Source organism: Anarhichas minor, unplaced genomic scaffold (genome assembly GCF_050575085.1).
Source record: "Anarhichas minor isolate MPS153535 unplaced genomic scaffold, ASM5057508v1 ptg000003l, whole genome shotgun sequence".
Lineage (NCBI taxonomy): Eukaryota > Metazoa > Chordata > Actinopteri > Perciformes > Anarhichadidae > Anarhichas > Anarhichas minor.
The window spans coordinates 15144897-15172565 of record NW_027466449.1 but is presented as its reverse complement, the minus strand read 5'-3'; the positions used below and the strand labels follow the sequence as shown (position 1 = coordinate 15172565).

The window sequence follows — 27669 nt, the reverse complement described above, 5'->3', positions numbered from 1 at the left end:
TTTCATCATGTTTGCGGTGACTGGTTCTGTGGAGAGAGGGGCATCACGCCTCTAGCCCTCACAACCGTATGAGTGAATTTTAATGGGGAACTTTAAGTTAATGAAATTTTTTTTATAATGAAGCGTTTAAACTACTTTCTTTTCGACTGCATTTTGAGTTGAGCGGCAACAAAAATAATAGTTAGATAGTTTCGAGTCATTTTTGCCAGATATGTGCTCAAATATGAGGATGTTGCTTCCTGTTTGTATCGCATATGATAGTAAATCAAATATTTTGGGGTTTGTTTGGAGTATTGGTCACATAAAACAAGCAATTCTAGGATGTCACGTTGGGCTCTGTGAAGTTGTGATGGCTGTTTTCCACTACTTGTATCCACTACACAGCATTTTATAGACTAAACAATTAATCAACAGAATAATCTGCAGATTAATTGATGAAAATAATAATAATGGAAATAATCGTTGAAGTGGACAAACATTAAACAAACTGTTTAAATGTTATTTTACTAATTGACTAATGTATTTAATATGCATCAGATCTGAATGTTAAATACAGTAGGCTTGCTTAACGTTTTTCCTTTGTTTACCAGAGATGTTGTCTTTTTTTTAAACAAAAATGTACACATCAAATATAAATACAGCAGTTGATATTAGTGCAACTAAAAATTCCCTTAATTTGATCGGTCACTAACCGAAAAACCAAGCAATAAGAAAATCTCACATTCCCTGGGAACTATTTTCTGTTGTTTTATAGACAATTAAGGGTCAATTGCTAATAATGTAGCTGTCTTAGCTGTGACAGTTACACTGTTGTAGTGTCATTATCTAATGTTTGCATTAGCTAATGTTAGCTTTGATCAGCTACTTCTCATTCCAGACCAAGTAAGAGCGAAGTAGCAAAACATCTGAGCGTGCTGACTTGAGCGTTACTGCTTATGATATTACCTTTTTATAAAAACTTTATTACAATTGTCACATATATACAGGTACATGACATTTGACCCCTGCATTTGGGAGCAGTGGGCTGCTGTAAAGCATCCGGGGAGCAACTTGGTTGTTTAGTGTCTCGCTCAAGGACACTTCAACGCACTGACAGTAGGACTATGGGATCAAACCGCCAACCTTGTGGTTAAAGGACGTAACGTTCTGTCCACTGAGCCACACAGGAGGATTGCACTATTTCTGCTTTCACACCTTACACTCTCACTTTAAAAAGATTAATACTCGACTATCAAAAGTATGAATTTTGTTTCAGCGCTATACGTTATTTTATTGAAGAGGTATTTCAACTTCTTTCTTATCCACAACATGTTTTGATCTTTAGTTTAGGATTTAGTTGATTAAATTCACACAAAAGCTGGTTTAAACATTTAAATTAACAATTATTTTCACTATCTATTAATATGTTGATTACTTTCTCTAATAATCCGAACATTCTTGGCCTATAAAAAGTAGTAAAACCCTTTTCTAAAGTCAAAGATGACGTTAAATCACTTGTTTTGTGTAACCAACAGTCTGCAAATCCTCTCAAAACTGACTGTTTGGTATTTTCACTTGAAAAATGACTTTAAATGATTAATTCATTATCAAAACAGCTGTAGATTCATTTTCTGTCTATCATCTAATCACGTAATCAACTACCTCATGCTGTCAGTGTTGCTGTGTGGTGTGTGTGTATGTGTGTGTGTGTGTTTTAGTGAACTTCTAGGTGGGCCAAAGAATGTTTCCACCGTGGTGAACTATTCTACTCTAATCGTTTCAGCTCTAAATGAATAAATCAGGACTAAATCAATACTCGAGATGGTGTAAAAGCCTGCAGAAATATAAATAATCTGTCAGTTTCTGTCATCAGTACATCGGGCTCCTTTTTGAGGAGTGATATTTGAATCCTTCCCAACTCCTGACTTTCCCTCTTTGATGCCTCCAGGCTCATGAACTTCGGGGATCTAGCATCTGATGAGCTCTGCATGCACAGGATCAAGTTCTCCCCTCTGCTGGACTCTCTGGGAAACAACAACTACCTCTGCTTTACAACGACACCCAAAATCAATAAATCGAATACATCTTGAGAAACAAACACGAGGAGTAAAACTGTCTCGATCAAATCGGCTGATCCAGATGAGACCGTATGACTCACATCAGCCCTCCAGTCACATCATGAGGCCCAGAAATCAGTCAGAGTTTTGTCTTAAATAACAGTAAATCTCCATCAGAGTCTTCTACACGTGCTTGACCTGGAAACATTAATTAAGAAAACTGGGCTGTGTTGGGATTTTGTAACTCACTGCCATTTTTTCACGCATTGTGCTGCTCTCTGCTGGTCAGAACAACAACTGAACCTGGGGAGGATGAAGCAGCTCTGAGGATGAAGATGCAGAGCACATGTTTTGGATGTATAAGGATAATAAATGCAGAACTACAAATGTCTTTTTGTAACTTCCAAAACAGGAACTGTGATTCCCCCACCAACAGCTTAAACCTGAGACGAGTAGAGGTGCTGCATGCCTGCACCAAAAGCCAACAAAACAATGCAGAGACACCTGTTCTGTTGAAAAATCATCTTCAACTTACAGGTTTATTCAGACTTAAGAACACAACATGGCCCACATTTTCCATAGAAGCTGCAGTACTTCCCTCCCACTGACAATCAGTGAGATAATCGGCCTGTGACTGTGATGTACCAGCTCATGATGTAGCCTACATTGCCTGTAATACATAAAGAAAGAAAGGAAGCCAACAAATGCCTCGGGGAGCTTTTTTCCCCCCCCTTACCTGCCGTTTGATGAAGCTGGATGTCGTGTCAGAAGATGTGCTGCCATCTGAGCGTTTGAAGCGGCTCTTGCGTTTAGGCAACTTCCTGGGCAGCTGTGATGAAAGAGACGCACACCAGTGAGGGAATAAATAAAGAGAGATAGACAGATAGCAGGAAACCAACTTGCACTGTGCTGATTTTTGTTTTAGGCTTTTTCTTAAAAAATAACAAAATAAAAGCGTGTATTTAGTAGGGACTGGTGCAAAAGAGCTGCTGTGCACCAGTATATATATAACAGCTGTGGCTTTGCCAATATCACATGTATTTCAGGACCTAATTAATCCAGCTGCACATTCTGGTCTGTGTAAAGCAAGAGACATATTTTTCCCCGGGGCCTCTTGTAACACAGTCCATTAATAACAAAGCATGGATGTTGCAGCATGCTGACAGGGCCCTGTAGATTCAGGCTACAGGTGAGTCAGAGTCATGGTGTGCCAGTATCTTTACGCCAATAAAAGTCAGGGTATATTCAAGTTACTGATGTGTGCTGATTTACCTACATTCGTGTAAGGAAATGCATTGAAATTAATAATAAAAATCCATAAAAATAAATCCCTGAACAGACACAAGCAGCAAACGTATCAACACGTAAAGGGATATGTATCCCGTGTGTGTGTGAGAGACATAATAACCATAATGTGAGTCTACTTAATGATCGCACCGACTGGCTCTTCACCGATCAAGCATCAATCTGCAGTTTCAGTGAAGGCGGAGGTGAAAAAAAAAGTAGCTCGCTGCCAAATCGCGACGCCTCAATTTCAACAACAAGTAGCAAGACATCAGCTAACCTTTTGTTTTTTCTTTCTCTCTCCTCATTCGCACTTGTGAATAAAGGAATGAAAATGTGTGGTGGTTTACCTGAAAATAGTGCGACTGAGAGCCTGTTTCCACAGCAGACAGTGGGTCTACGGGCGATTTGGACATTTTGACTTGCACCATCTATTGAGAGCGCAGGGAGGCGGGCTGCACACAGACATGGGTTACTGGAGGAGACCAGGGACACGAAATACATCTAAAATGCAGTAAAAGACAGCGGGGGAAGCGGCATGTAGGAGCGGAAAACACGGAGGGGAGGGAAGGAAACAAAAGGCGATTAATATCCGAGCTCAGATTATATGAAAAACTGGTCAGGGTTAAAAAAAGAAAATAAATAAAACGTGTGTTATAAGCTACATCGGAGGGGTGGAATGTAAAGCGTGCAGGAAAAATGCCGGAGCAAAAATAAACCGTGAGGACTGAAGCGTCATCGCTCGAGCAAGCGAACAGGTCCGTACTAAGTGTGTGTTTCTGCCGGGGGTGTCAAGATTGGCTTAAAAAAAATCAATTCACATGATGATACAGATATACAATTTTAATCTTTCTTTATTTTAGAGTTGTGTTGGTTTGTGTTCAACACTGTGTTCCCTCTCGTCTGTGTTTTTTAAAGGGGGATGCAAACAGTAAACCTCAGTGGAATCTTCAGAGTGGATCTTTGAATTCATCATACAGGGGAGATTTTTGGGTAACACAGATATTACACGTGATAAAAAGTAAAAATATAGAAAAACACTATTCTTTTAACATTGAAGATATGGTTTGTAACAAAGTGTTCAGATCTCTTATAGGTAAAGTAATACCCCAGTGTATAAATACTCTGCAACAGGTAAGAATCCTGCATGTAATCAGAAACAAGTACTTAAAGTGTTAAAAGTAAAAGTACTTGATGCAGAAAAATCCCCCACTGTGATTGTTACACTATTATACATGAAATAATTAGATTATTACTCATGCATGACTGTAAACGCAGGGCTTTAATGTTGTACTGTTGACTGCCACACATTTTCATTATTGTATTCATCTGCTGATTTATTTCTAGATTAATTAATTAATTGATTGTTTGATATGTAAATACAATTAAAAATAGGGAGAAATGTCCATCACAGGTTCTAATGGGCCAAAGTGACAGTATAATTGCTTTTAAAAAGTGCATTACGACTCAACAACAAAATATACTTAATGGTTAAGTAAAATGGTTAATTTCAGAAAAATATATATCGTATTACAAGGGATTCATTTTGCGTAACTACCACTAATATTGCAGCTGGTAAAGATGGGGCTAATTTGCTGATCACATTTGCTGCATGTAAGTGATGGAAAGTACCCAAATACACAAAGTAATGTAGGTGTGGAGGAAGGGTAAACACAATGTGTTTTTATCCTTCCACTCTGACATTTTACATGGCAATATTGTACTTTTCACTTTGGTGCATTTACTTAACTGCTATAGTTACTAGTTTAGTTGATTTGTACATAAAACATGATTATCAACTTCTTAATTATGTGTGTTAGATTAAAGACCCCCCATATCCACACAGTTTTTTTCTTTAGTTATATTAGTAGGTGTGCGAAGTTATGCTGGTATTAACGTGCGGTCATCATTTACTTATAAGAAAGATAAAGTTATAAGTTGTCGTGCACCCAAAACTGACAGGAGAGCCCATGAAGTCTCTAAAATGTCTGGTTGCACATGACAATAACGTGTGTGTCATTATCTTGTTTGAGTATGATAAAAAAAAAGGATGCATCATCATTCGAGACCTTGAAGGCATAATTTAACACTGTGAAAGAGGCCACTGTTGATCATTTTAAAGCTACTACAAGGAACTTTCATTTTGTGTTGATTTTGGCGGCCCCTGTGGACGAAAGTGGAAGTGTTGTAGAGCGCCAGATACACTTTAGAAAAAAGTGCAGGTTGAAGGAGTCCGCAAACACCTGATCTGGGTCTTTCAACAGTGGGCTGGTCACTGAAGGACTTTAAGGTGAAGCTGCATAATTTCTTCTGATTTTGCACGGAATCCAACCCAGTGGCACCGATGACAAGCATTAAGAATAATTATATTAAAATAGCAAGTCTTCCCGCTGATGGTCTTGTTTACTTATGTAGGTCATATAGAGGCATCAGTATTAAATTGAAACTTTTTCATAACCAGTTAAATGTTCCTCACAATATCTTTAAGTACATTTTGCTGGTAATGTTTCTCTATTTTTGCACTGTGGTGTTGCTACTTTTAATAAAGTATGAGTTCTTCCAGCTGTATGTCAGCCTCACAAGGTTTTAGACACTATTGAGTAAATAAAAATGAAGGTGTAAGCTGACTTTTCCTCCTCCACATCACTGTTTTTTTTTCACTTCTTGGAGACTCATGCTGGAGATCATAGCTGGTGGTTTTTGACCGGCTGGGCTCGCTACAGACACGGCTTCACCCCTAGAGGGAGTGCCGAGTTACTAAAAGTGGGAAGAGAGTGGTGTGAGCCACGGCGCGCCTGGGCTGAGGAGAGCTGCGTCAAGCGTCAAACCAGCATCAGTTAAACAGCATTACAACGGGCCTAAGTGGAAAGTTTATTTCAGAATAAAAGCTGAAAAAATAAAGGTGATCGATGCAATCGTCTCATAACACGATACAGTCTTGCTGTAACACGGAAATATGAAATATTTTAAATGATATAGTTGTGGAGAGTAAACTTACACAAGTAGTAAAATCAGAATCCACTTTATTGGCCAAATATGTGCACACATATAAGAACATTGACTCTCAATGCACTTCAACACAGTTCCAAGAACAATTTACAGGAAGATAGATTGAAATAGACTGTTCTCTTTCCAGGTGGAGAGGAGGGTGTGTGGCTCAGGCTCTAGCTGTTTGGCGAAGCTGCTTGACATCCTCCTGCCATCTTTTTGTCATATGGATTGTCTGGACAGTATATTGTAATTTCATTATCTTGGTCTATTCTTTTCACACATCTGTGTGTCCTGGGTGAGGGATCCCTCCTCATTTGCTCTTCCTCAGGTTTCTAACATATTTTCGCTTTAAAAGAGTTTTTCCTGATCAAGCGTGCATTGAAAAGGACAGGGTGGCGTATGCTGTACAATTGTGATATTGGGTTATATTAAATAAAATTGACTTGACCAGAGCTGAAACAAAAGCTAAGATACAAATATAGAACACTAGAAATACATAGATCAATATGACTATAAACATCAACAATGAACAACATGTCTTATCTATGATTGAGAGATAAAGACAAAAACATGTTTCATATTAACCATAAACCAGTGTCCCATATGTTAAAACAAATACACTTTTCTGAGAACAAAATTGTTAAGATGTATTGCCAATAGACTGGTATTTGGATGAATACCTGTCTATGGGTACATTAAGTGTTGAAATTAGATAAATGCGTTATGAAATAAACAGGCAATATGTATTATACAACCATACAATCTTCTTTTATTTCAAAATATATATTTTTTGTGCTAAGCTAACCCGCTGCTGGCTGTATCCCTTGTATTTAATGGACAGACATCAAAATATTGATCTTTTCATTTCGGGTTTTAACTTGAAAAACAATAACCGGAAGCGTGATGTCTGTATTGTCCCCGTCTTGACAGTGGTGCTTGGAGCCGAGAGGGTCAGGGGGAGGAGAGGAAAGGGAGTGGAGCGCGAGAAGACGACAGGAGGGAGATCCAGCACAGGGTGACCAATTTAACCGGACCATCCTTTCGACAGCCAGGCTACAAATGGTCCTCCACTCCGAACCGGAGGATTGTCTGCTGCGGTCCTGTCGGGGAATAGAAAACAGAAGATGATCACGGTGAGTCCGTCTTTCTGACAGTAACTGCTGCTGCTGCACACTGCAGGCCGACATATATATATATAATATATGTTCTCCTGTCACACAAACGTCCCAAACGCTGTTGCACTGAACCGCAGACGCCTCGGACAGCTCTCTGCCAGTGCACCGTGTCTGCAGGAGTGAATGACATAGCTGGCAACAGTTGCTGTAAGGCCTCACACACGGGTAGTGGTGGTGGTGGAGGATACACGGTCAGTTAATGTTCCCCACTGGCGGCCAATAGCAACATATCTGTGTGATGAGCTGCATCATTGTTTCTTATTACAGCTGACAGTCCTGATGGAGTGTTAATAAGCTACATTCAGAAGCTGGAGCCTCGTGCAGGTCGCATCTGATGCGCATAATGATTCACATCAGATCATTTTTCATAACATAACTTTAAACTTAAACACCTCCATGTATCCTCTACTCACACCAACACATGGGGTTTGTAAATAACAGTTTTTAGAGTATTATTCACAGCTATAGTCCACTTCCATCAACTGACTGATGCTGAGGAATGTGCAGCAGCAATAACGTGTTTATATCCGTTTATTTACCGAGGACTCGTGTTTGTCAATACACTTACCCTGAGAGCTGCTGCTTTGCTGCAGACTGAAGGACATTTGCACAAATGCAAATCGCTGACGGAGGCGTGTGTGTGTGTGTCCGAACATGGTCCACCGGACACAGCGGAATGTTTTTTATGGTCCCCGTTATGGTTGTCACATAGGCCATGGTGTTATGTAACAAGAAGCCTACGCTGTTTGAATGCGGGCCCTCACACACGGCCTGCCCGTGCATGGCATTTAGACGCTGGATCGGAAACATATCATCCGCACATGATTATAGAAATAAAAAAAGATTGCACACCACTAATTAGTTGATCTATTTTTGCATCTAGATGACAACTGAGCCACCACACACACACTCAGAGAGATATGCATGCAGCGTCGGACTTGTCTAAACTGGAACAAGCCCACAAGGATTGACTTTATGCTCGCTGTTTGTGACTGTAACGCCAGTGTCCGGTTGAAAATGTCCCCTAGGAATAGTCAGCCTTCCCTTCTCCGCTTCCCCTCCCTCCTCTCTCCTAACGCTAGTGGGGGGAAACCGGAGAGTACAGCCAAGCACCATGCACACACACACACACACACACACACACACACACACACTCACACACACACACACACAACAAGCGACTGGCAACACCACGACGTTTGCAAATGGGTACAAGCTGGTCGACCTTGTGCAGGGGGGGGGGGGGGGGGGGGAGTGAGGGACGCAGCCGGGGAGGTGGAGGGAAGGAGGTGTTGGTGGAGGTGGGAGGAGAGAAGAGGGGAGGTGTGTGTGTGTGTGTGTGTGTGTGTGAGAGAGAGAAGGGGGTGGTGGTGGGGGTGCGGTTCTCCTTGAATCTTGTCGATCCGCTGCCAGGGAGGAGGGACACGGCTTGGACGGATACGTGCCAGAGAAGGCGCATGCAGGCAAGATATAGCGAGGAAATGCTATTTTTGCTTCAACAACACAGCGTGCCTCTCCGGTGGAAAATGCCGATCGATGAGGCGGCGGTAGCGGCAGCAGACGCGGCGGCTGCGTTGCGTGTCTCTCTGCACTGTGTGCAGCTCCGGGTGTCTGGAGGCCTGGTTAGATCAGCTGGTAGCAGTTGCTGAGGCATATGTGGACGTTTAATTCAATCAGGACGAAGACGAGCACACTACTATACTATTATTACATTAACTATAAAGATACTGGCGGGTTATTATAGTAAGATTAGAGACATACTATACAATGGGACCAGGTCAGGATAAACCTACAATTTTAATATCTAAGAAATGCACACTTTTTCTGTCGACACTACAACCAAAACTCAAGTTTATCCAATACCAGAACTCTATTTTCCCCAAATATGCTACGTGTATACCTCGCTGTGTGAAAACTCATTAGGATTCTCTTGTTAGGTAACGTGAAGCATGCATTGCTGTGGCACTAAAAATGCAGCCACCGGCCCACCATGACTGAATAAATGTAACTGATGATAGAAATGCTGAAGAACGTTATTTAATGTAGATGTGTATCCTCTGGTCGATACGCAGTCCTCTGGAAAAGGGCCTTGGTGGTTTAGTGCATCCTAAATGAATGTCACAGACTCAAAGACGCACACTGGTTTACAAGACACTACTTACTTTATACACTGGAAGAGATTAACTAATATCCATAAGATATATCAGATATACACGTTCATACATCGGTACAAAAGCAAGTCAAACATTGTGTATTTAAACCGTCTACAGTAGCCGACATGTCAAACAAACATTTTTTTAGGTAAAGCTTAATAAAGACAACAACAGTAGAATATAAAACTCGATTAATTCACAGGCGACACTTCCTCTGGTGCTCAAAGGACATCATATTGATTTCATCCAGCAACAACACACTGATACAATAACATGTATCTCTGTGCTATACGCGTTATACAATGCTTAAAGGGAAGTAGCTTTTAGTTTCTAGTCATTTCTAAACAACTTTGGGTTTAACGCTGCAGGGCCCACAGATCCTGTCATGCTGTGTTTCCCATTGCTGTCTTGATATTTGTCTTGACAGTATCCTGTTGTCCAGTGGCATTTATCTGTATTTATTACTTTTATCACCGATTGGGATAATAAACAGATCTTGAAGGAGTCGCTCTTTATCTTCAGCCCAACTGACTCCAAAACACTGTCGCGTGTTTACACCAGAGGGTTTATTTTAGTACGGGGATCAAATGAAGCAAGTTCTGGTTCACCTTAAAAAACCCAGGCCATTAAGCTATTTTGGATCCTGTCCTCCCCCTCTCCCCCGTCCTCCCCCATAGTTTTGGAAGTAGCTTGATCTATGAATCTCTGTTTTTATGAGACACAATCACAAGTGTGTCCGGTTGTCCAGGAAATGGGATTCATTGTGCATTTAGCCGACAGTTATGCTTTTTATTTCCTTTCAGATTTGGGACGAAGAAGATCTGAGCCACGACACCATAACAAATATCTATTTGTGCATCGTTTTTATACAATCTACTGTATGTGTTTGGCTTTTCCTCTAGGCCCAGCGGAAGCCATGGAAATAGACCTGGAAGCAGAGACTGGTCGTCTCATTAACCTTGGTCTCTGAGTGCTGTTCCTGGCACAAAAATCTGGGGCTTCGTGAAGCGACTGGTGCGCTTTTTGACCCCATCTAGTCAGTTCCACCCTGTGGCCCTGCAGTGTGGCCTCTACAAACCCCTCCTCACTACTTAAAAAATTTGTCCGCGGGGATAAATGAGTGAACCGGCTGCAAGGGAAAGGGCTGGGACATGTACCAGAACCCCAACAGGTAAATTAACTTCTACAGGTGGCTAGAGGAGGTAATGTTCCTGCCACATGGTATCAGTGCTGTAGCTGTTATCTGTCTTTGACCTGTTCCTGTACTGAACATTCTCTCTGCTCACCTAGAATGTCCTGGTTCAGTGGTTTCCTAGTCGCCAGGGTGGACGACCGCAAGACTGCGTGGGGGGAGCGCAATGGCAAGAAGTCCAAACGGAAGGGAGGCTCATCTCTCTGCAACCCGCGTTACATGAGCTGTCTGCGGGACCCAGATGCTATGGAGCCCCCTTCTGGAGCCCCCCTCCATCAGCACCACCGCGGAGGGGGGGCTGGGGCCATGGGAGGCGGGGGCAACTTCGGCGTCCGTTGCGGATGGCAGGAGGACCACTACGGCAAAAGGGGAGGGGCTCCCGGGGAAGGGGTGGGGCTGAAATCGGTCGACTTGGGCTTTGAGGATGGCGAGTTGAAAGGGAGGAAAGGGGGGTGTAACGGAGGAAGCGGGGACATGGGCGATGACGGTGCCAACGGCGCAGCAGGGGTGGTGACGGCTGCGGACTGCTGGCTCAGGGTGGTGCAGGTGTTCCAGTCTAAAAAATTCCAGTCCCGCAAACTGGAGCGCCTATACCAGCGTTACTTCTTCAGACTGAACCAGAGCTCCTTGACCATGCTCATGGGGGTGCTTGTGATCGTGTGCGGCATCATGCTGACCTTCCACTGTGTCCACGCCGCCCCTCACGTGGCCTACTCGTCAGCCCTGTCGGTGGCGATGGCGCTCTTCATGGCTCTTATGGTGGTGTGCAACCGCAACGGCTTCCACCAGGACTACATGTGGATGGTCAGTTACCTGGTGATCGGAGTCTTGCTGTCCGTGCAGGTGTTCGGGGTGCTCATGGTGGCACCCAGGAGCGCCTCGGAGGGCATCTGGTGGTCCGTGTTCTTCATCTACATCATCTACACTCTGCTGCCTGTGAGGATGAGAGCGGCTGTGCTGAGTGGAGCCTTGCTGGCCATCATACACGTGGTCACAACATGGCAGCTCAATCAGGAAGACCAGTTCCTCTGGAAACAGGTGAGAGAGGCTTGACGTATGACTGTTTGACTGTTAACTGGGTGACCTGAACTGACACTGATGGTGATGGGAGGAAACTACTGTCACTATTTCCCTTTTATGTTGTCTTGCAGATAAAATATATCAGCATTTCATCCTACAATTTTTCATGAATGAAGTTCAGTATATATGTTTCACCTCCTCTAACTCTACTCACTCTCTAACCCTTACCCTTGACCCTTCGGTTGATCCATCTACACAAATGCATGTTGTGTAGCGAAGCGTTGTTCAAAACTTTATTTTTAAAGTCCCAGTGAAGCGGAAGTCAGAGCGTCTTTTGCTTCTGTACTGTGAACTGTACTGTGTGTACTGTAATTAAATGTGAAAATAATCATTAAACAAAAATAATAAATTGTTGTTAGGTGCAGGCCTAAAAATGTTTCATCCAAATTTGCAGCTATTTTAAGTGGAAAATTGGAAGGTATTTGATAAGCAGTGATAACCTCTTACATGTAACACCGTTGTGTAATTTAACTACAAAATAACTGTAGTTGTAATCTGTAACAGTTACTGAGAAAGAAGTACTAATCAAAATGTTGGTGTTTACAAAGAGGTTACATCAGAATATATATTATTTTTGGTAAAAAGCTTTTATGTACATTCATTCTGTTGCTTTGCAGCCTTCTGATTCTGCAAAAACATTTGATGATACTGAATAGTGTGAAAAGAATCTTTCAACATCAAACCTGAGGAAACATCTACCTTAATGCCTAATTTTAACCGGGTATCTAGTAATCTGTAACCTATTACATTTTAACAAGTAACTTTCCCAACACTGTTGATATGTAATTAAATACACAAGCAAACAGAAAATTGTGATACGTTATCACTGTAGACTGATTGAACTGGACACATTGTTATGTTGCTTCATGTCTGGGGGCATTTAAAGTGTCTCCTCCGTCACAATGTTTACGATATGGCGGTTTCATTCTAACTGAACTGGCCACACAAGCGGACGCAGTGCCACCGTGTTGTATTTACATGTATTCTGCGGCTCGTGGGTCTTTCTGTACAGTGTGTTGTTTGTGCGTCATGTCAAGGACCTGGTGGCTCGCTGAAGGTCAGCGGGCTGAATGGACCGCCCCGGCCGGACAGCTCTGTGTGAGTGTGTGTGAGTGTGTGTGTGAGTGTGCTGTTGTGTGACAGTGTGAGAATAACATGATATAAAGCGATATCACTCAGGTCTCTGTGCTCTCACACAAGGGACGCTTTGTACTTTTCTCCAAGGGTGGGGTGACGATGGTGAGGCCGACTGGTGGGGTGGGGGGGGGCACGCAGTATGGTGGTGGCTCGCTTTCTGTTGAGCTCTAACCGTTTTCTCCTTGGGGAAAGGTTATGGAAAACATAATGGGAAAGCCATTACATGAAAACAATAGGGGGATATAGGACCTAATGACTAAACACTGGTTATCACCATAATGTCTCTGCCATAACAGTAAGGTATGCATTCAGTAACATATCCTCTCATGTGTTAGCGGGACAACAACAACCCAAACAAGTCACATAAAGACCGATCACTTTGTTAAGATATTGTTTATTATACATTTATTTAAAAAGTACAGCACTAGGTTAGGGGTTCGTGGGAACTCAGTAACTGCTGTGTACTCTCACATCATGCATGATATACCATATATCCCTCACACGCTGCAACGTTGTTTGCCGTCATTAAGTGAATGAATGTCGTGAGATAGCTGCGGCCCTGCAATGCTGTTTATTCCAGAGGTCGCCTGTGTACTATACGTGACACAGTAAAACTCTATCATCAATCACTGCTTCACGCTTGTGTGCAAGTATTTCCTCTTTCTCCGATAACTCATTGACCTCACCGGGTTTCTGTTGGTGGTGATGAGAAGAGATAATGATGAAGTTGTGTATTGAGGAATGATGTAAATGCAGATCCTCTTTTCTGTCTTTTCGTTGCCAACTTCTGTTTGCTAGCAACGCAGGTTTTAAACAGGGGATTGAAAGGGAGTCGGTACAGTTGAGTTGGGTTTCTCCTCAGTCATAAGTGCAAGTTGATTTCTGAAAGTACGAGTAGCTGATTGATCTATCATCCATGAAGTAAATTAAATAGGTCTTATTTGTATATCAGACTAGTTTCACTGAGTTAAATCAGTGACCAGCTGGGGCTGGTCTTTGAATGCCGTTTCCCAAAAAATACACTATTCTTGGGATTTATTTTAAACTAATAGTTCATGTAAAAGCAGATATGAGGGACCAGGATTTGGTCACATTACATGAGAGGTTATCCGTTAGTGGGGGTATCACTTGTAAAAAGGTGATCGCGTACATTCGCTTATGTTGCCCATTTGCCCTCAATCAAATCTGATCAAAGCACGCTCGTGAACTGACATTTTGTGTATAATATAGTGCTCCAAATCAGTGATATGGAAGACCACAATAAAAGTCTTGACAGAATGGCTCTACAGGCCATTAATTTATTTATGACCATGAAGTCTTACTCAATAAAACACAAAAGCAGACCAACCAATTCAAGACATCCGCAAAGAATATAAGCTGAAAACAGAACAGTAGTAAAAACATGTTTGACGTCCGTCTTTCCAAATCTTGATACCTCAGTAACGTCTGGAGGGAATGTCTTCAGATTTTGCACAAACGGATAAAATGATGAAGTGATGAAATCGTTGGACAGATGTCTGCTGCAACTTGACTGTTTGGGGGACTCGCACACAACCGCGAGGCTGCAATTGTAGTTATTCAAGTCATGTAAGACCAGAGTAAACTGAGGCTCTCACGCACATCTCAATGGTGTCTGTCTGCCTCATAAGTATTTAATGTTCGTCTCTTGAAAGTCACGGCCTTTAATCCCTTCAAACCTTTCAAAACACATGCAGTCTGGTTGTTTCCTGAGCTGTATTTCTCTTGGCGTAGTTTGGCATGTGTGTGTTTTTACAGCTGCATACAGCAGAATCCAGTGTCTGTTCTTAGCTTCACTCTGAGCGCCTTATTGTACACGCTCACAAAATAAACTACAGTATATAAGAGAGTTTAAACCACCTTGTTTTACGCAGGACTGATTTCAAAACAAACGCCAATCTATCGGAGCTTTAACATGGAGACGACCTGTAACACGGGAGTTTCACTCTGCTGTTACTCCATGTTTCTTTTTTGTGTCGACATGTCTGTGATCCTCAGACCCCTCGGCTGAAATAAATTAGCCCTAGCAGTACATACACATGTGCATGTCCCATCCATCATCACACACACACACACACACACACACACACACACACACACACACACACACACACATCCCCTCCTTTGTAATGGTTGTCACCTTCCCCTCAAGTCTCTATTGATGTTTGTCAGAATTGCAGCAGTTTGTTATTCTTTGAGAAGTAACATCACAAAGCTATTGTCCTGCCTGAATGTGTGGGTGTCTGTTTGAATGTGAAGACTGACATGTGCGGTACAGTGGGTGCTTGTGTGCAGGATTAGAGACGCTTTTAATACACGCCACTCTGCTGCTTTTCATGCACACTGATCACTGCCGATATGTCTGTCAATGAAGCTCCTCCTGATTGTACATTCTTCACCCCGGCGTTATTTGCTTTATTGTCCCTTACAACAAGCATTGTTGTGTGGATGCTGTTGACATACGTGCTGTGGGAGGTCAAATACTGGTTCCTAAAAATACCCAGCCCTTGGCGATTCTGCTAACTGTTGCGTCACATGGGACAGTCTTATCAGAGCCTGCGTCAGAGCAACAGGCAGGTCACTCTCACCCCCTTTTCTCTGCATACACATGGGTCTGCGGTTTTCACATACCCTGAAGGCTAATGCTGTATATTCACAGATACGACAATGATTTATTTATCTTTTTCTGCTGCACGCTAATGAAGCGTAAGCTAATGCATTTTGGGACGGACCTTTGATCTTTAAGCACAGCAGAGATAGTGGGTAAAGCCCCTAAAAACCCGTAAGAGAGCACAGAGGGCAAATCAGGCTCTACTTGAACTCTGGCTCAGGGGACAGTCGATGTGTTTCACAACTCTCCCGCTTAGTGTTTAAAGTTTGTTTGTTTTTCATTCAGTAGATAAGATAAGGGAATAGCGTTTAAATAACAATGTGCCGCTTATGTAGTAATGCGCTCAGTCCACTACGGTCAAACTTTCCAAATGGCTGTTTACTCAATTCTAAAAATTTCCAGGATGTTACAAAGAGAAAGAGCAAATCTCACATTGATGAAACTGTATCAGCTGTTCACAGTTTCACAGCAGCTCCCGGTGCTGGAATAACCTTGTGTGCATCATGCATCAAGATGGTTGTACTTCGATCCCAGTGGAAGAAGTGTCGGCGTGTGATGATCATCTCTGCAAAGCTGCAGCTATAGAATGAGACACCCAGTAAAAGTGAAGGAGGAGGCAGCAGCGAGGCGGTGTGATCGGAGGAGAATCCGATATTCTCCCCACGCAGTCCCTTTCCTCGGCCTCCTTGATAAATAATTTGTGTTTAACGCAGCAGCAGCATTTTAACGAGGATACCTGTCACATGTACGCTCTGCTCACGACCAGGATGGGTGCTGACTGATGGGATCTCTCACACACACACACACACACACACACACACACACACACACACACACACACACACAGTGTTATTCAAAGACTCCAGAGAGGTTTTAGTGCATCAAAATTTAAACACTGATGCACCTGAATGTGATGTGATCCCTCTTTGTGTAATTGTTTCTCCATATGAATACATTTCACTTGTTTGTAACCGCCTGGATTCACTTGTATTCACTTACATTGATACAGAATTACACACACACACACACACACACACAAACACACACTGTCAAGACACCCATACCACCACCACCACCAATCTGTGGACCAATAAGATCGCTGGAAAATTAATTATCAGTTTAGCATCACTTCTGAGAATGATGGGGAATAAACAGCATCGCTAAGTGTCTCCCTCAGTGCTTGTGTTCAGTTGGTCCAACGGTTGCCATGGAAACAACTACGACTCAAGCAGCCAGTTGAGCCGGCTGCTGTACAGTTTGGTAACCGTTGCTGCAAGTGAAGGAAAACCAGGTCAAAATTGATTGCTGCCGTTCACTCATTCTTTCTGGTAATCTGGCAGTTTTAGGACCTGGATGTTGGAGGGGTCCGAGCTTTCTAGACACGGATAGATCCGTGCTTTGTTTTTCCTTCCTCCCCCTCCCCCCCCCCCATGCTGTCGAAATGAGACGGTCCATGATTAAACATGGCGATGACAGAGAAGAGGTCATAAGAGGTGCTGGGGAGGGGAGAGGGAGGGATGCACAGGATGTTGTTTGCCAGTTGTGTGGTTCAGGGAAGCTTATCTCTGGTCAGCTCGCTGTGACTGCGCACGTCTGTATAGTGCAGGACGAGTGTTTAGGCCTCGAAGACGATAAAGAAAGCTCTATAGCTTGAGTAATTGACCTTCTATGGTTCTGTTACTTATACGAGTTTCTTTTTCTGGCACAGATAATTGATTTTATTGCTAATTACAACTCTTTTGCATTCCTCTAATGTTGACATTGCTCCTCTAAGAGGCTTTTTGTTTAATCGCAGCAGTCGTCCCTGAACCTGTTGTCTGTCCACAGCACGTAGGGCCCAGTGTGCTTGCAGCGGTCCCGTGCGTTCGAGAAGAACTTGTTGATATCGTGAGAAAAAAAAATGGTTTTCCTTTCCTTTTTCCTTTTTTATGCAGATTTTGTGGCACTTTTGCAACTACAATGCCAAAATAGTTTTAATAGTCACACTCTCTCCACAGAAGTCACACCCGCCTGGTTGCCAGCAGAAATGTTTCTGGTGTGTAGTTTTCAGTGTTAGGACCCCCAGCATGTTTACAGAAACATGACAGAGGGAAAAGGAGTTTGAAACTGGCTTTACACTTCAATTGTTCCGGACAAGCATGCACATTATTTATTTAAGGCTTATGGTCTTGTGTTTCAGTGCACAGCCTCGAGAATACTCAAATGTGTCTAAAACTGGAAATGCAGAAAAGACTACAAATAGAACTATTTATGGAAATCTTTTTGGCATCAGTCATACTTTCATGTTTATGGAAAAGAAAAGAAAATGCTCACAAACACAAGTGGTGACAGGGGAACAGAGTTACAGTGGCAGCCTGTTTTGTTTCGCTTAAAAAAAACATGTTTGCTGTGATAAAGTACATCATGACTGGCTTACTGAATAAATTGTTCTTAGGGGAGCAGAAACAATTGCCGAACATTTGCAACATTTCCTGTTTAACAGAACAGATATAATATCAGCTCCCCACTTCCCGCTCTTTTGTGATTTATCTTATGCATCACGCATTTGTTTGGACTCATATTTTGTACTTAAATGCACAACAAATACACTCCTTCCTCCACGGATTGAAAGATTCAATCTGCTAATGTACGTAGTCCACAGTAAACTGCATCTATTCAAATATATATATATATTTTTTAAAGCTTAAACTATCATATACTATATATAATACTCCCCAGGAAATAATGAGTGAGGGGGTGTTTTGGGTCTCTCTAAGCAGTGTAATGAAATGTTTCCATGTTAACCTTCTTTTTTGATTGTTTGTTTAATAGAAAGAAACGAGGGTGTGTGGACTGGACTTTGTCCCAATCATTCCATGTGAAAGAGGATCTTTTTTCTGATACAAATATCTGTAATATTTACATTTATTTAAGTATAAACATGTAAAGATCTATGAAGGGGATCCACACACTGTCTTCATTTACATTTTAAGAGTAAAAAAGATATGAATAAAAAGAGACTTGCTGTTCACTGTGATGCAAACAAAATATACGTGCAATTGGGAAAAACTAAACAACTAGTAAATTCAACTCTGTTGGAACAAAAGTGATTACATTTTGTACCGTCGCATCACAGTGCTGCAGTTTTGTTTAAATGACACCGCTTCATGTCAGTCACAATGATGACAGATTTTAGAAACCAAGAATGCATTTAAACTGTTTGATATTGTCCTGGAAAGTGATTTCCTGAGAAAGGTCAACACTCTTCCCTGCTGTTCATCACAAATTATAGAAATGACAAGACTGTACATGTGATTGTGCTCCAAAATAGCTTTTCATCTGAAGCGTAAAAAATACTTTTTTTATGTGAAGTTTATCCGCTGTAAGACACAAATGTTTGATGCGTCTCAGTGAGCTGCAGCCGGTCGACGCTCACCTCCAGACAGAGTACAGACCACCCGGCAGAGTGAGCAGGCGGGGCTCGACTCTTTATCTGTTGATGTGGTTCTGGTCACTTCAGATAAGGGCAGTGTGAGCTGTGTGTAGACATGAGGCTCAGGCTGAGTACACAAACCCAGCAGCTGCCTGGCACCGCACACACACACACACGCAGACTCTTTCACAAAGGCTAAAAGTGACAGTGAGCGCGAGTCAAAATAAATGAAATGAAAGAATATGGAAATAAATAACCGACGCTCTCAAGGAAAGATAAGGGCCAACCTACGGGGGAGACTCTTATGTTCTGTCACGAGTAAAGCACCGTCATTGTGTTTCGGGGTGCTGGAGTGTGTTTTACACAGCCTGATATAACACAGATGTTCTAAGGAGTTCCAGATGCTCCTCAAAGGCCAATGAGCTCTGACTTGCGCTCTCGTTGGCTCCGCTTCAACAACAATATCCCATCAGTCACTGCTCCCTCTGGGAAAAGGTCTTATAAATTCAGCGTCAGTTTTCTGGACAATGATTGTTTTTTTTTCCATGTGAGCATGACATATTTAATGATTTAATGTTTTTATTTTCTGCATTGTTTTTTTTTATATTGTCGTGTCACCATTCTGTATGTTAAAAGAAATAAACCTGCTATCTGAACCGTTAGCATGTCTGACTACCGACAGTAGTAATCAAGTGCTATTTCAAGAGTTTAGCATATCATTAAGGAACTACATTGGTTTGTTACATCCCTGTTTACAGCTAGCACATCCCCTGTGTGCAAGCCGGTCCTGGATGATAACAAAGCTTTGTTTGAAATCAGCGACTCTGTTCCTCTCCGTGTTGGATTTGAGGAAGTTTAGACTCCCTCAACCCCAGCCAATGTCACCTGAGATTGTATTACATTTGACAAACACATTGGTTAGTTACCTTACTCTTGGAGCTAACCAGCTGTAGCTGTAGCTGATCAAATCTAGCAGGAGACAATTACAGTTCCAACCAGCAAATAACTACGTTCCCCCCTTGAACAGGCTGTGTAAAAAGGCCTAAAGTCATCTACTCACCCACTACCCCCCTTACCTCCTCAGCTGGTCCCCATGCTGCACCCTCCCTGAACCTGGGTCGAGGACTGCAGGTCTTTGGTGGGAGGCTGTTGAATGTGGGTGATAGTTGCTAAGTGAAAGCAGCGCTGCCATCTCCGATAATTCACAGTCTCCGTGGGTGTGAATCTCGGGCCAACACTAAGCAGAACCTTTTCACAAGACTGAGAAAGAAGCGCAGAGAGAGGGAGAGAGACTCTTCAACAACATTGAGTTTTATATAAAATCATCGTCACATCTCCATCTTCCATGAATACGAGGTCTATAATGACTGGCTTCAAAATGAGCTCTTTAACAGGAATATTAAGTCAGGAGGTGAACATTATACCTGCATACAAATCATAGCAAAGCTTTTTTTTCTTGCATCTCAACAACTTCTAAACTGACTGACTGAATGATTGAAGAGACAAAGCATGTGTCTGGGTAAAATGTATCTGATTAAAGGGATTAAAAGTGTAATTTGCAGAGCTTTCTGTCAACTGACTTCCTAAAGGGTCTGAGTAAATGAAGGGGTACCGTAGGGATACCAGGTGTCAGGGGGAAACGTTAAGATCTTCCTTGACCTGCTAATTTTGTGCATTTACATGTATGTACGCACAGACACAAGCACACCTTCCTGTGATCGGTGCTGGGTGTTGGCTGAGTATTGTTAAATGGGATGGAGAGCAGGATGAGGGGATTAACGAAGAGGTCAGGTCACCTACTGCTGTGTGAACATGCTGGGGAAAAAAGAAAAGAGATACTCGGCTGACATTCTGCAAGGACTGTGCACAGTTTGATTAGGATTGTTTGGTTTGTATTGGAATTGGCTTGTGAGTGCAGACTATTAGTCACATCCTACTGTCTGTTTTGGAGAGGCTTGTTTAATTAATTCATTGCAAAGGCGGACTATATTTGTTTTTCCTGTTGATCCGTTTTTCTTAATGTTGGCCGTTTTAACCTACAATAACAGATTTTTTCAAATTTCTGGAGTTTTGTTTGTGGCCATTTGGTGAATGTAAGTCTAATATTCACTCTCTTTTAGCTCTGTCGCTCAAAACAGCTGCCTGCCGCGGCTAAAAAACAATGAGAGTGAACTACAACAGTTAAGTTATGGGCCAGAAAACCAAAACAATGAGCTAAAAGATACTTAAACCTTTGTTGAGATGAGAGAAGCTGCAGAGTTTTGTGATAGTTATCTGTGGGTTCATCTCTACAGGTAGCCGTGTGATCCATTGTTTGTATAAAACTATTGATCATAGCTGCTTTAAATATTCTTATTCAGGTACATTAGGATGCTGTTAAATGTCCCATTTGTCTGCAGTCTCTCACGTTGCTCTCTCCTCCTTAAAGAACACTCTTTCCCAGCCTTAAAAGTCAATGTTTATAGACTCACTGTCAGGACCAGAGACTTCCTGCTAAAGTAAATGGCTGCTGTGCTAAATCCATCATAAAGGAGGAGAAAAATTATAAATAAGGTTTCTGAATGTTCCATTAGCGCACCTCTCACTGTCGCCTGCTCGTCCAACTCTGAGACGGGATCTTTAGAGGGGTGTCATTAGGTGAAGGGTGGTGATGGGTGTTGTGTTTGGATGTGGGTGTTGTGTTTGGATGTGGAGGCATTACCAACGATGGGCAGGTTGCGTTTACCACTTCTTTGTTTAGACATCTGTATTTTCTTCTCACACCACCAGTAGCAGTATGTTTTTGGAATTGTTAATCGGTCAGTCGGTCCACCATCTCAACTGCTGGGTGGATTGCTCTGAAATGATGTACATATACAGTATGCATGGTCCCCAGAGGAGGAATCTGACTGAAAATCCTCTTATTTCACACTATCTGACAGTATTGCATATAATTCTGTCTCGGGTTTGTCCCAGCTCTTCATTGAAGCTACTATATGATGTTTACACTTAGTGAAGTTAAGAATGCATGATTTTTACAGTTCCCTAAAAAATCACTTTCACGTCTTTGGTATCTTTGTAAACTTTGGGATACCCCATGAGAATTTAATTTGAAATTTCTTTCACAAGTCTAAGTATCTGTGTCAGCTTTCCTAACTATTTTATTTTACTAAGTAATATGTACTTTATAGATTTATTTTTACTTAATTGTGGAGGTATATCAGATATGAAGCAGACATTCTTGTTATGCACAGAGGTGGTCATTTATTCAGCAATGCCTCCATGGACCCATGTTGATCATTTATTGATTCAGCCTGCATATCCTCCCTAAGCTGTTGGGGGCTTTTTTTGTGTGGAGAAAATACATTTTAATCTATGTTGTGTGTACTGCCGTTTTGCCTGTCCGGTCTAGATCAGAGCCGCTCTTACATAATGCCATTTTGATATCCCGGGATTAGGCTGAGGTCCTCTCCACAGACTGGCTGGCCACTTCCATCATGTCACCCAGAGGGGAAATGACGACTGCTTTTTATGGCAAAAAACAAACTATGCGAGGTTCCAGTGACGTGATGTTCAATTCCTGGTTTATTTTTGTCTCCATAAACCGAACGTAACCCTTTTAGTAGGCCATAATCATATTGGTAACTCAGTCATGAACGCCACCTGACAGGGAGTGAGCAATGCAGACCATAATGCATAGTGGCTTGATTATAATCGTGCTGGACCAAACCAGCAGAGAAAAGGCCGCGCAGGATAAGGTGATAAGTCATGAGTTTAGATAAATGAGTGTGTTGTTGAGCACAGAGGAGCAGGTGCAGCGGCCCTGCGCTGGGAGCGTGGCGGCATGCTCAGGTAGCAGGTAAACGCTGCTAAAGCAGAGCTCCTAAAGCAGAGCTCCTAAAGAGGTGGAGTGCTGTTGCGTAAACACAGGACCTTACGGTGTACTCTGCAAACCCACTAGCCCTTGCCCTCTTGAGAAAAGCAAGCAATTAGTTTGCGCCTGTGAGCTCAGACACACGGCGTGTGACACTGTACCCACGTTAAGTGAGTCTCAACTGATAAATACTTACAGTAGCTGCAGCGATAACACACGTTAAAGTCTTTGACTGCACACACATGTGGACTGACGGGAGGCATTCACCTGCAAACACATCCTGCTGTAGGTTCCACTTTTGTCTCATGGCTGTTTTTGCTTTATCAGTGAGAGCAATGTAAACAGAGCTGAGCACTTTGAGCCATCTGCCTAATGTCACTGTGGCCCATATCTGTCCTGCTCTCTCTCTCTCTCTCTCTCTCTCTCTCTCTCTCTCTCTCTCGCTCTCTCGCTCTCTCTCTGCAGATCTCACTCACTCAAACTCTTTTTTTACTCTTGTCATGCTCACATTGTCTTTTTCCTTCCTCATCCTGCTCCTTTCCACTTATTTCCTTCCTCAACATCTGTCAGTCTTTCATTTTATCTGTGTTGTCCATTATGCTGTTTGTCTATGTTTTACCCCCACGCCTTGTTTGCTTTCTTTTTGAACTCATCTTTCCATTACCCATCTGTTTATATGCTTGATGCACCGTTAGCATCTTTTGCTATTGTCATTATTCATTTTGTAGCCACCGTATATATTTCCACCATTGTCTGGGTGATTACTTGATCCTGATTGGCTGCAGGGTATCATTAATTCCTTATAATGAACACCTACTAAGTAGTTCTGAATATCTTATTTACATCATTGAGCGTAGTCCTTCATTGCCTCATCCTCTGAACTCCACAGGGTGGCGACTGAAACACACAATCTGCAAGAAGTAAACTACACCACCCATAAGCAATCGTCTATCACATCCCATTTGTTTGTCAACTCCCTGCTTCAGGCTGCGGCCGACAGTACACATGGCCTCTCATTAGTTTGTGACAATATTAATATTGAATTGTGTGGTGAATAGAAGCGCTACCGTGTAAATATATAAACATATGCAAGATAACCCCCTAAACTTGTTCAAAATATTCTTTACAAATCTTTTGCCGACCAGAGTATTCTCCGTCCTTGTATGTTGTGTTCTGATTGGTTGATTTGAAGGCCTAGGTTGTACCTGCAGTTACATTGTGAGAATTTATGTCTTTGTTTTTGGTTGACAAAGCTCCGACGTTGGTGGATGTATCTCCCAGCGTGATCCAGGAACGACCAAAGATTTTAACAAAGTTTCTCTCGCGATTGTCAACTTTCTTTCCTCATACAGCCCAAAATCCCACAGTGTGAAGGGGCCTTAAAGCACATACAGTTTGTCTCAAGTCTCTTGAGAAAGAAAGAGAACAGAAATGTTTGAGAAAAGATCGTCAATAATGTAACACTCAGAAAGAGTGCAATAAAAGTCTCTCACCAGTTGATGTTTTTACGTCTTTTTATGTAAAGACTTTCCGGTAAAGACGAGCACTTGAGATGAACTGTATATCTATCGTTATCTCTGTCAGCATCACACTGTCTTCTTTTATTGTCAACAAAACAATATTAGTTTTTTATTATGATTTAAGGTTAAATCCACAATCAGTCATATACAATATTTATTTACACAATATAAATGTGTACATCCTGTGTGTTTTCTCTCTCAGTAATGAAACCATGCTGTCCCGAAAGCAATGACAACAACACTGGTGCATGAGAAATGTGTCATTTGTCTAGTTTGATGAGAAACTACCGTCACTCTATTTGACTTTACACCTGCTTACTTTTATGCTTAAATCACGATTCATTCACTGCCTCCAATGCCTCACAGGATTATCCGTATCCTCCTTTCTTAAGCCTGACCACCTCTTCCCTCCCTCCCTCCTCTCTCGTCTCTCCAGGTGAGCGCTAATGTCCTGATCTTCCTGTGCACTAACATCATTGGTATCTGTACCCACTACCCCGCTGAGGTTTCCCAGAGACAAGCCTTCCAGGAGACCAGAGGATACATCCAGGCCAGGCTACACCTGCAGAGGGAGAATCAACAACAGGTAGGTCTGCACACAGATGCATAATACACATTTGTCGATATGTATTTATGACTAAATTGGCCAAAATATAAGACTTTTTGCCAACACTTTGGAACAAGTGTCCTCATCCTTGAAGCCTTTTGTCTTGTAAAAATAAAACATGATATACATATTCACTCTCATGTCAAGCTCTTGGAGGCAGTTACTGGCAGTTGTCTGTTTTAGCTCTTCATCATAATATAAAAATAAAAAATATGTTTGGTCAGATGATTCGCTCCCTGGTCCGCTTCGGTAAAAAACACATCAGGAATGCATTTACTTCCTGGCAGCAAAACATGAGCACAAGCTCTTGCAGGTTGAGCTGGATTCATTCTAAAATACATGAATTAAGTAGCTAGCCTAGCATCATTAAGGCTACGAACGACCCACAATGCAACACACTCTGCAGGAGCCTCGGTTTCACCAGAACTATCTTCAACCATAAAGAATATAAGAATATTTTTTGTATGCTTGTTTTGACCACGGATAACAAATTAACGCTACGTTAGCTTACGGTAACTGTTATTAGAATTAAACGACCTATCTTGAGTAAGCGTGAGTAAACGTAACAATAATAAAACTTTAAAACATCATCTCGTCTGCCACCATGATTTCTGCTTGAGTCACGACATCTGAAAACAACTCCCATGAGCCCACGCTACATCACAAAGTCATCAAATTCAGTATTTGTTATTGTTGTGATTGAGGGGGGGGGTAAGACGTACATGTTGCCTTGTGATTAAAATACAAACACACACACACACCCTTGACACATTGCACATAGACAATAATATTGTGAATGACACAATCTGCATTTTGTTTCTTTGTGTGTGTGTGTGTGTGTTTCCAGGAACGTCTGTTGCTTTCAGTGTTGCCAAGGCACGTTGCCATGGAGATGAAGGCTGACATCAATGCCAAGAAGGAAGACATGATGTTTCATAAAATCTACATCCAGAAACACGACAATGTCAGGTCAGCCGGGACGCTCGGCCTCAGTGCTGTATTTCATGTTTCACCCATGAATTTATCAACCTCCATATTAGTGCAAGACAACCTTTAAGTACAGTCATGTCTTCCTTAAAACATAACAATGTTTCCCGAATTCTTCCTGAAAATGATTCACAACACATTTGCACACACACACACTAACACACGCGCGCTCACAGAGTCATAGGAGGGTAGAGTGGTTTGGCAGAGTGGAGGCTAATTAACACTAGTGAGGGAATACTTAATCACCAGCAGCCAAGATAAGATAATCCCCAAAGATGGAGAGCTTCGGCACACATTCAATTACAGCACTGAGCAAACACACAGCACCCCTCTGTCCCTCACACACACACACACACACACACACACACACACATCTCCTTCAGAAGAGTTGACGGTCAAACTTCCGGCCTCTCTCAAGGCCAGCAGCCCTGATAATAACAAACTGCAATATCGTTCTTCTGCTGCTGCTGATTAGGGCCGGAAATATAATCAGTGTTCCTTAGAATTGCTAACGTTGCTCATGCTAAAACTTCAACACCGGACCTAATGTTTGTCTTTCCCCGTCTTTTCTCTCGTCCTCAGTATTCTGTTTGCAGACATCGAGGGTTTCACCAGCCTGGCCTCTCAGTGCACGGCTCAGGAGCTGGTCATGACCCTCAATGAACTCTTTGCCCGCTTCGACAAGCTGGCATCGGTAAGGATCCACAGCATCCGTCTGTCTGTTGTGTTTTCTTAAAGGACTAGTTTGACATTTCGGGACATAGCTTTAGAGGTCTCCACAGTTAAATAACATAAGCTAATCATGGCTGTCGCATCATTCTCACCTGAGAGATATGACAGCTACCAACATTCTATTCCTTTTATTTAGCCCTCAGATACCTTTTGTCAACCTCATTCTGATCTTTTTCTCTCCCTTTCTCAGGAGAATCACTGTCTACGTATCAAAATTTTGGGCGATTGTTACTACTGTGTGTCCGGGCTGCCTGAACCCCGGGCTGACCACGCCCACTGCTGTGTGGAGATGGGCGTCGACATGATAGAGGCGATCTCGTGAGTGGAAACGGTGTTGGCGTTTGTGTGTTTGTTTTGGAGTTTCTTTTTTTTTTTTGTCCCAGAAGGGACCCTGACTCTCTGGGCCGTGTGTCTACAGGCTGGTGCGCGAGGTGACGGGGGTCAACGTTAACATGCGCGTTGGGATTCACAGTGGGCGAGTGCACTGCGGCGTGCTGGGACTCAGGAAGTGGCAGTTTGACGTGTGGTCAAACGATGTCACGCTGGCCAATCACATGGAGGCGGGAGGCAAAGCAGGGTGAGGGAAATAAACACAGGTTCACAATCACATGCACATGCAATTGTGGAGCTGCTAGGTATGTTCAGAAGAATGTCTGACATCTCCAAGTTCTGCATAATACCAAAACATTTATAAATCCCATGTCTTTCTGTAGGCGGATCCACATCACTAAGGCCACCTTGCAGTATCTTAATGGAGACTATGAGGTGGAACCCGGCTTCGGAGGGGAGAGGAACGCGTATCTGAAGGACAACAGCATTGAGACCTTCTTGGTTCTCGGCTGCAGCCAGAAACGGGTCAGTGAACAAAAACACAGACCGCT

The 27669-nt window shown here is 42.5% G+C and overlaps 1 protein-coding gene and 1 long non-coding RNA gene across 2 annotated transcripts in view; both read left to right on the top strand.

Moving 5' to 3' along the window:
• Positions 1-7266: 7266 nt before the first annotated feature.
• LOC142957978 (adenylate cyclase type 6-like) overlaps positions 7267-27669 on the top strand; it is a 28426-nt gene continuing 8023 nt past the window's right edge. Inside the window, exons 1-9 of the mRNA XM_076099759.1 lie at positions 7267-7444; positions 10542-10810; positions 10930-11869; positions 24899-25048; positions 25917-26038; positions 26639-26750; positions 26979-27106; positions 27207-27365; positions 27502-27643. Of these exons, the coding sequence (XP_075955874.1) occupies positions 10791-10810; positions 10930-11869; positions 24899-25048; positions 25917-26038; positions 26639-26750; positions 26979-27106; positions 27207-27365; positions 27502-27643 (1773 nt within the window). The 5' untranslated portion in view covers positions 7267-7444; positions 10542-10790. The remainder of the gene's footprint in view (positions 7445-10541; positions 10811-10929; positions 11870-24898; positions 25049-25916; positions 26039-26638; positions 26751-26978; positions 27107-27206; positions 27366-27501; positions 27644-27669) is intronic.
• LOC142958010 (uncharacterized) lies at positions 11876-20653 on the top strand. Its single transcript, XR_012956158.1, has 2 exons — positions 11876-19636; positions 20174-20653. It is a non-coding gene; the product is annotated as an uncharacterized LOC142958010 (long non-coding RNA).